Source organism: Sinocyclocheilus rhinocerous, unplaced genomic scaffold (genome assembly GCF_001515625.1).
Source record: "Sinocyclocheilus rhinocerous isolate Xijiao unplaced genomic scaffold, SAMN03320098_v1.1 scaffold806, whole genome shotgun sequence".
NCBI lineage: Eukaryota > Metazoa > Chordata > Actinopteri > Cypriniformes > Cyprinidae > Sinocyclocheilus > Sinocyclocheilus rhinocerous.
In genome coordinates, this window is record NW_015648045.1 from 489,351 (window position 1) to 498,854 (window position 9,504).

The 9,504-nt window shown below is 38.5% G+C and overlaps 1 protein-coding gene across 3 annotated transcripts in view; it reads right to left on the minus strand.

Annotated features, from left to right (window-relative positions):
• Window positions 1-707: 707 nt before the first annotated feature.
• col18a1b (collagen type XVIII alpha 1 chain b) overlaps window positions 708-9,504 on the minus strand; it is a 48,820-nt gene continuing 40,023 nt past the window's right edge. For all 3 annotated transcript variants that reach the window (XM_016514098.1, XM_016514097.1, XM_016514096.1), the window contains exons 29-42: window positions 7,800-7,871; window positions 7,632-7,697; window positions 7,486-7,519; window positions 7,219-7,272; window positions 7,062-7,096; window positions 6,840-6,953; window positions 6,593-6,749; window positions 6,321-6,385; window positions 6,100-6,228; window positions 5,025-5,057; window positions 4,420-4,791; window positions 2,065-2,262; window positions 1,848-1,963; window positions 708-1,753 (exon numbers count right to left, since the gene is read on the minus strand). In XM_016514098.1, the coding sequence (XP_016369584.1) occupies window positions 1,549-1,753; window positions 1,848-1,963; window positions 2,065-2,262; window positions 4,420-4,791; window positions 5,025-5,057; window positions 6,100-6,228; window positions 6,321-6,385; window positions 6,593-6,749; window positions 6,840-6,953; window positions 7,062-7,096; window positions 7,219-7,272; window positions 7,486-7,519; window positions 7,632-7,697; window positions 7,800-7,871 (1,650 nt within the window). In that variant the 3' untranslated portion in view covers window positions 708-1,548. The remainder of the gene's footprint in view (window positions 1,754-1,847; window positions 1,964-2,064; window positions 2,263-4,419; window positions 4,792-5,024; window positions 5,058-6,099; window positions 6,229-6,320; window positions 6,386-6,592; window positions 6,750-6,839; window positions 6,954-7,061; window positions 7,097-7,218; window positions 7,273-7,485; window positions 7,520-7,631; window positions 7,698-7,799; window positions 7,872-9,504) is intronic.

Genomic DNA, 9,504 nt, shown 5'->3' on the forward strand with positions numbered 1-9,504 from the left:
GTTGGATTGGTTGGTATTTTTTGCAGACCTGTCTAACACTTCATAACTGTTTTTTCTCTCTCATATTGGTTGAAAGATAAATTAGGTGTATGCTAGGTTGACGTGAGGAATCTAGCCTTAAATTGAGAGTTTGAGCACCAAAAATTGTCAGTGTAGCCACGATTAAATTAATCTGATACGATCAGATTTTCTGGATTTGAACCAAAGTCTGTTTATTTAGACTGCTGCAGGCTCTACTTTAAATATGACTTTATTTACTCTTTATACAAGATTGCTGGAAGAAAGTCCAGCAGCACTGGGAGGTTTCACTATTTATATCACTGTGTGTTATGCTTGTCTGTGTTTGCAGATGGAAACATGATTCCAGGTTACAACAAATTTCTTATTATGAGTGTGTTAAGTTGTTCACTCAAAAACACAAATTCATTCAGAAACAAAACCTTACTACAATGTGTTGCACTAAGACACAATGGTTCATCTTGCTTTGACTTTTCATTGGTGGAGAAAAATAGAGCGTAACTAGCAATGTTGGTATATGTGTGTGTATATATATATATACAGTGGGTACGGAAAGTATTCATGGGGTATCAACGAGTATCAAGCAATTTATTTCTCAAATAAATATTACAGAATTTTTAGAAGTGAAGCAACCAGTGATGAGTAAACAATAGAACGTCTATAACGTTTGTTTATTAATGTAAGTGCCATTGAAATACAGTAAAGATAAAAGTAATAACGTCTTGGATATTTTTAGTGGTCACATTTGAACTGCAGAATACAGCAGGCTGTAAAGTACAGAGAACTGCAACTCTTTAAAACTGTATTCAGGTTATGTGTAAAAACCAAACCAAAATAAATAATAATACAAAAACAATGATTTACATATTTTGATTAATAGTCGTCTTCTTTCTATAGAGAAAGTCAACCAGTCAGTTGCATTACATCATGGAATGTTTGATGTTGCAAAGTATAAAAATGTAGAAAGGTTACATAGATATGTTTACATAAAATCAAATACAAAGGTGAATGAAAATGGTTATGACAACAAAGTAGTTTAAAGAGAATTAGTTATTAAAATTTGGAATGTAGCCCTTTTCTTTGGCAATATATTGTGAAGGCACTTGTGAATGTCCATTTTAAAATAAGCTGTACATAAATGTTTTTGCCTGAGGGTGTTCAATACTGCCCTGTTATTTGTGAAAATATAATATGTACATTTTTGTTAAAAAATATAAAACAGAAAACAGCAATTTTTCCCCTGAATTTAGCTTTAATCAATTTTATTTTTAAATGCTCAAGTATTTCATTGTAGGTTCTCTGCTATGACAAAATGTTTGTTGTAAGGTTTATGATGCAAAAAGCAAAGTATATCATTGTTTGTTTTGAAACAAATGGCTGTCACACAGCAGTTAATACATAAAAAATAGTCAAAATGTAATTCTAAAATACATGTAAATTAACATAAACAGTATCACCATCAATCATAAAAACTAAGTTTCAGTTTGTGGTGTGACTTAAGGAAAATTTTGGTTTAGCAAACATTTTGGTTCACTCAGCAATGTAGCTGTTCTCAATGCACAGTACGATAAAAGAGCTGCTGCAGCCACGTGGCAACTGCTGAAGTAGGTAGCCTTCTTGGAGAGAGGAAGCCATGCCAGTGACGGCATGACTACCTGTTCGCCATGTTTCACAGTAGCTGTCTGTCTGCCTGCTTCCTTGAGTGCTTGATCCATGCCATACCATCTTCTCTGGCCTATTAAAGTGGTTATAGAGAAAAAAAAATGGGTTAATCAGACTAATCAGTTCTGTTAAGATTTTAGCTGTGGATATGTGTTAGACCTACTTACCAGGCATCATCATCAAGAACATCTCGACCATCAAATGAATAGATGCGCACATTATCATTCATCTTGCCCTCTGAGCCACTAAAGATGGATTCCCAGTTGCTGAATAATTCCTCATCCTGTGAACATATTAAACAGCTCTGTATAAGACTGTATTAAAGAGATTACAGTATATTCTGTAAAACAATAGTGTTGTGTGTGTACAAAGGAAGGATCTTACTTGAAGATTGACTATGGGTAACAGTTCCCTGTTGTTCTGTCGAACAATACTGTATAGATCCTGTAACTGGGATGACAGGAAAGCCCTGAACGTTCCTTTTAACCCAATGGCTTGGGCCTGTAAGAAGCACTGGTGATCTACACCTTTAATACCCTGCATGTCGCCCAGCTGGGGTGAGTTGAGAGCGATCAGGTGCAGCTAGGGTGACAAAATCAGGTGACAGATAGTTATACATTATATATTCAAAAGTAGTTTACATTACAAGAAGATTAAAATTATTTAGATTATACAAAAGGACATCACCTGACATTCTGCACTTTCTATTAACAAATTCTGAATTTTTTAGAATATGCTGTACAAACAATATTGATGAGTTGTACACATCACCTGCATGTTTTAATATATCACATAAATCACAGTCACTGTAACAAATCATTTTGAATATTATTTATTTAAAATATATACTTTTTTTTAATACACTACCCTTCAAAAGTTTGGGGTTGGTGAGATTTTTATAATGTTTTTGAAAGAAGCCTCTTCTGCTCACCAAATTACTGATTCCACATTTTTGAATGGTGGTGTATGACTCAAATAATTTAAGGCTATTTAAAGCTAATTTAATGTGACTGATATCACAAAAGCTTCTGTTGCAAGAGCTTTTTTAGTTTTACCAAGTGTTGTGGATTTCCCTTGCAGTGTTACTTTAAAAAGTAATGCATTACAATATTGAGTTACTCCCTAAAAAGTAACTAATGGCATTACTTAAGCCTGTGTTATACTTTCCGCATGAGCAATCCGGCCGCGTACACGGACAGCGCGGACGCGGACTGCTTGTATTTATACTTCCGAAAGCATACGCTGATGGTCCGCTCCGCGGACGTGTTCCATACATGCGTAGTAGATCGGCTTGAACAATAAACAAACATGTGAACAAAGAATTGCCCAGAGTTATTGCACATCTGGCTGTCTTTATATTGTTTTATCGACGGATTGTACAGGTTCGAGTAGCAACGGGCTTCTTCACACAGCCTGCGCATGCGCAGTAGCCTACTTGGTCACAAAAAATGGGAGGCACGCGGATGTCCGCGCGGAACCTCCGCGCACACTCTCCGATGACGATTTTTACGTCACTCATACCATAGCGGACCCTAGCGGACTCGCGGACGCGGAAAGTATAACACAGGCTTTAGTTACTTTTTATGGAAAGTAATGTGTTACGTTACTTTTGTATTACTTTTTATAATCTGGGCTGGGCTTGCTTGCTTGCTTTAATATAAAAAATGTGTATTTTTGGCATATGTAAAAGCCCTTTCACACCAAAAGTGAAATGAATGAGCCTCAGGCTGAAGTAAATGTAAATTCAATTATTAACATATTTAATTATTGCAGGTTTGCATCATATTCTGAGTTTGAATTTCACTGTTATTATACTGCTATTTTATGCATTTTGAGGAATACTGAAGCTGTTTTTGTGCAAGCGAGATGAGTAAATGCATGTTGACATTTATAGTCAAGAACTACAGTAACCATAATGTTTACACCGCACACACAAGGTCTCTGCACATACTCCCGATTTCTCTCAGCATGGGGACAGGAGAGCTGTTAGTCAATACATGAGAAAACAAAGTAACTGGCATTACTTATTTAACTCAGATATTTTACTGTAAATTAAAAAGTAATGCATTGCTTTACTAGTTACTTCAAAAAAGTAATCTGATTACGTAACTCAAGTTACTTGTAATGCATTACCCCGAACACTGTTCCCTTGTGAATCTTGTCTTTTATTTTCAATCCCTATTATCCTCTACTATTTCTAAAGAAGGCAAACACAACAGATGTGTTATAGATGTGTTACACTTATGTTTATATGTCAAAATCTATAACAAAAAATAATTTTGAAATATCCATCAATATTTCAGTAAATAAAGGAAAATGTCCAGATATATTAGTTAGTTTCAATAATGTCTGTGTGTAAGTTACATTTATTGTAACATACATTAACTTCTCATCTTAATTACACTACGGTCTTATACATGCCTTGCTGTTGATAGCATATAATAGTATGTGTTGAAATTTGTGCAAATGCTGCTGCAAGTAAATTGTCAACTATTTCACCTTGAGGCATGAGTAGAATAATGTCACCATCTTTTACTCTGCATTTTTTATACCCAATTTTTGTGAATGCTTGTTATTATAAGCAAGCCTTTCAGCAAGTCCATTAGCAGTTGATGATTGTTTACAGTATGCTGCAGATTACTTCCTACTATAATTAGTAGGAAATTCGTCATGGGGTGTAGCAAAAAGATGAACAGACTAGCACACAATTACACCTCATTTAAATGACAAGATACTTACTGCATTGCCTGATGTGTGTGTGTGAGCTGGAAGCTTAGCCTCTTGAATGACAGGCCTGTGGTGGTGTGTACGTTCATATCTGCTGTCAGGATAGCCAGAATGATCTGGGTGGCTGCTGGGAATGTGCTTTCTGGAATCAGGATGGTGCTGGTAAATTGAGTCGATTGATGGAGAGTGCCGTGGATCAGTTGGAGAATAGTAGTGTGGAAATGTATATCTATGCTGTGGGTCATATGATTGCTGAAGTCTGGGATCAAGTGGCACAGGGTACTGGGCTCCTGGTTGTGGAGGGCCTTGTTGGGGAGAGGTTGTGGGGTAATCCTGAGAGTACTGAACCACTTGTGGAGGCTCCACTGCTTCCATCTGGTTATCCTAGAAACCAACAGGGCAAAAACGTAGCAAGGGGAAAAGACATACAGTGTATGATTTGATCCCATAACTTGCGTCTTAAGATACGGTGACATTTACTACAATTTGCATGCGAAATCCAGTCATTTCAGTAGGAATCCTTGTGACCTTTTTTGCCCTCGATTTGTAGCTTGTGTGTTATACAAGGGTTTATTAATTACTTAATTACTAAATACTGTACATTTTATGTTACTCACCAGACCCTTGGGGAATGGGGTGTATTCACCAAGCTGAAATAAAAACAACCACAGATCAGGCATAATAATGTTCTCAGCAAATATCTATCTTTCTGTAGCTTTCGGCAATCTGTAAAAAGGTAGTTACAATTTCTTGTTTGTAAATCAATTACACAACTGTTCTTTTAAATTTTGGGTGGGCTTTTGTGGCATTCAAGTGAAACACTAATGTTGCCCCTCAGTTTTTTTTGCCACTCAATAGGTGTAACCACTTCACTACTCTTGACCGTGAATCTGAATGGCCCTTCTATTTGATACGTGTGTCTCTGCTAAATCAAATCGGGTGTTTCAATTAGTGGCCATTTTCAAACCGATAGGTGTTTTAAACCACTTTTGCCACTTGCCTATTGGTTTGGTCCCTTGATTGAGAAACTGATTGCCCACCCTGTTGAAAAAAAACAGCATATGCTGGTTAGGTATGTTTTGAAGCATGGCTGCTGGTTTGAGCTGTTTTAAGCTGGTCGTGTGCTGGTTTAAGCTGGTCCTTAGCTGGTCATGTGCTGGTCCTAAGCTGGTTCAAACCAACTAGCTCCTGCTCAGGACCAGCTTAGGACCAGCACATGACCAGCACTTGACCAGCTTAAACCAGCTAAGGACCAGCTTAAACCAGCAGCCATGCTTCAAAACATACCTAAGCAGCATATGCTGGTTTTTTCAACAGGGTACTGATTGAGAAATGCTGCTAGCATTCCGCAAAATGTTCTATTTGTTCTACTTGTTATATTTAAATGTTCAGTCATTCATGTGGTATTGTCTGTGCAAAAATTCACAAAAACAAAAAAATGAAGTCCTAGGTAATTTTCCACATTTCACTCTTACGGTAGCACACATTTGAGGGTGAAAGCCTTTCAAAGTATACTCCACTGACTATGAGCATGATTGGATGTGTTCCTCACATGTGCACAACCTAATGGACCTTTGTTTTTGCGCACAATCACTCTCATATGTGCTGCTGTTTGCGTTTGTGGTCGGCAAAATAAGGCTTAAGTTTAAACTCTTCTTACAAAAAGACGGAGAAACAATAATAGACAATTACCATGACTTCTCTGATGCCATCATGTACTCTCATATAAAGTTCTCTGTTGTCTTTTACATAGATTAGCGTGCCTTCAGGATACTGGATAGTTGTTGCAGCCATGGTGTCAACAGACCTCAAAACCATAACCTGAGGAAAAAATAACAGACCAACTAACTAGAAAAGATGTCATCAATGTGCCTACAGACAGTAAGTAGTGTCGCAGTATATTGTAAACTCACCCCAGTTAAATGTCCAGGAGGTCCAGGGGGTCCAGGAGGTCCAGGAGGCCCAGGAATACTGATTGCTAAAGGATCAAGGTATTAAAATAAAAAGGCAAAATCTTTTTATTCATCGGCTTTTGCATTTATTGGATAGGGCAGTTTGAGAGAAGACTGGAAAAAGGGAGAGACAAGAAATTACATCAGGACATGAAACAGGTCAGGTTCAAATATGCATCCCTCAGCACCCAAAATATATTTTACGTGTGAGTGGCTGTGTGTAAATTCCTTACTTTGTGAGGGTTGGTGTGCACCTGGCAGCAACGATCCCGGGGGTCCAGGTGGACCTGGTGGACCAGAACTACCTGGGCGACCATCATAACCGATTCCTGGGGCTCCAGGAGGCCCTGGACGTCCTGGAGGCCCACTAATAGATTCTCCTCTAGGGCCCTATACCGAAAAAAAAAACATTTAGTCAACAAGAAGAAAGAATGGTTTACTCAGAATCTAAGAAGCATTGTTTCATGTCTGTGCTGTCACCGGTGGTCCAGGTCTTCCGGGTGGACCTTGTGCTCCACTATGATGAGGGTCATAGTAACCTGCTCCTGGTTCTCCCTTATGTCCTTTAGGACCAAGCTCCCCTTTCATCTCATGCTACAGCATAACATATTACAAAATCAAGTACAATTTCCATGCGCTGCACATATTCAGCAGAACATTACACGTAAACAGGAAACTTGTATAAATTTGGAATCATCATACCTTAAATGCATAAATGTCAAAGGTGGTAGTGAGACCTATGACAGACAATGTTGACATTCAAATCATGTTCACATTTTGTAGTTTAGAAAAAAAAAAGATATTCACTGTTCTGAATCTTTATTCAACTGTTTCTATAAAAAGGCTTGATGTGTCATACCTGGCAAGCCAGGGATGCCAGGTGCTCCTCTTTCACCCTTGTCCCCTTTGATAGCTGAGGTAATGAAATTTCAGATATATTTACATTTATTCAGTTAGCAGATGCTTTTATCCAAAGTAATATACAAATATACTAATACAAATTCTTTGGCATAAGAGCACACATCGCAAACAAATATTCTTATACACATACTCATGCTAAACTAAACTGGAATGTGATAACACCAGATATGGATTGGAAAATGACAAATAAGATTTATTTACTCACCATAGGGAAATCTTGAGCTGCCGTCATCATAACCCTTAAGGTAGATCAAATTAAATATTGTGAGCCAGTACAAATACTATTTTTATAACAAATAAACCCACAAGATATGAGGTACTTGTATATTTTTAAAAACATTAATTACTCACATCATATCGTCCCACAGAAACTGGAGGTCCTGGAGGACCAGGTGGCCCAGGCGGCCCAGGGGGTCCCTAAAACCAGTTTAAAATCTGTAGTATTGTATATAGTATACTGTACACTTCTGTAGTAACAATTAAAACAAAATAAATGGTATTAAGTTGTTCATTACTTACATGATATCCATAACCATATCCTCCACCTGAATCGCCTTTCTCTCCTTTTTTACCATTTAGTCCAGGACGACTCTTTTGATTAAGAATATTGCATGATCAGGAATATACCAAATGACGAACTCATAAAAATAATAATATTCAATAAAAAAACGAATTAGCTGCAAACAACAGTTATCAGGGTTTAGGAATCTTAGTCAAGCTCATATTTTTCAAGGTATTAAGCATCTTTTTGATAGTTAGCATGTGAGAAAGAAGAAAGAAGTAGGACAAAGAAACTACATGCAAAAATTCAAGCTGATTGGACTAATGATCCCACAAGTCATTTTTATATTTGTCTGGTGCCTAGACTGACACATACAAACAATTGCATTATAAAATCAATGTAATACAAAAAATCTTACTGTGTTACTGGCCATTTAAGTAACGGTGACCATGCCCATTATTTTTATTTTGGCTGGGAATGACCATGCTGAATTACAGTTAAACATGATTTTGATAACTATTTATAATGGGACTCCATAGAATTTTCTGTACTAGCTTAATTCAGAGTGAACAAATGGCAGGAAGCCTTTGTGTGTGCCTGAGTAATGAGAATGATTTAAGATCAACCTACCAAATTTGGAGTTCCTGTGATTTACGGTCTCCGATTATTAAACCATTATGTGTTGACATTCTAGCTGCTCCCTGTTTTACTACTTAGAGGTGGGCAATATGACAAAAATCTTTACCATCATCTAAGTAATGTTCAACCAAAAGCTTTACCACAATATATGTAATTTTCAACCACAATAAGAAAATATATCACAATATAGTAATTCTGCCTGAAATCAGAGACATTACTAAATGAAATTAAAAGCATAACGGTTACGTATGTAACCCTCGTTCCCTGAAGGAGGGAACGGAGACGTCACGTCGGATGACCGACGAATTGGGATCTCGCTTAGAGAGACCAATCTACTTCGAGTGTAACTAAACGAGCCAATGGACATTGGCATGCGATTATTGCATTCAGCTGCCACTGATCACAGCGTGAGTATAAGTAGGCAGCTGGTGCAGCGCATATTCAGGTTTTCGCTGAGGTGCCGAGCCGGTGACCCGGCCACTCAGCGGTGGTACAGAAGCTGTGGCGACGGGACGTGACCTCTCCGTTCCCTCCTTCAGGGAACGAGGGTTACATACGTAACCGGGACGTTCTCTTTCAGTCGGTTACTCTCGACGTCCCGTCGGATGACTGACGAATTGGGATCCCTACCAAAGGGTCACAGATACTGCCCCTTCCAGTATCCTGTGGAAGCCACCTGCACCCCTTCTTTTTGGTGTAGGCCGGGGCTTACCACAAGAAGACCAGTTACTGCTGCTATAGCACTACCCACTAAGTAAGACTGGATAACACTCGGAAAACGTGCCTGTTCCACTTGGAACCGGAACGTTGCGGAAGCCCATCCTTCCCGAAGGAGGTTTCGGAAGCACTTACACATATGGACAACCGTTTAGGTGCATATGGAAGATTAGAGGTGATTGTAACCCTCTTGGAAAATAGCAGGAAGTCTGCCGGGGAAACACGGGCTCGAGGCTATACCGTGGACTTTACACATATGAGATCCACTTAGGTCTTACATATGGAACCCAGCCTTCTACCAGTTCTCGAGGATTCAACGAGTGAAGGCCTGGCGCCGGACGCTCCGCCACGTCTGGCTGCCGAGGG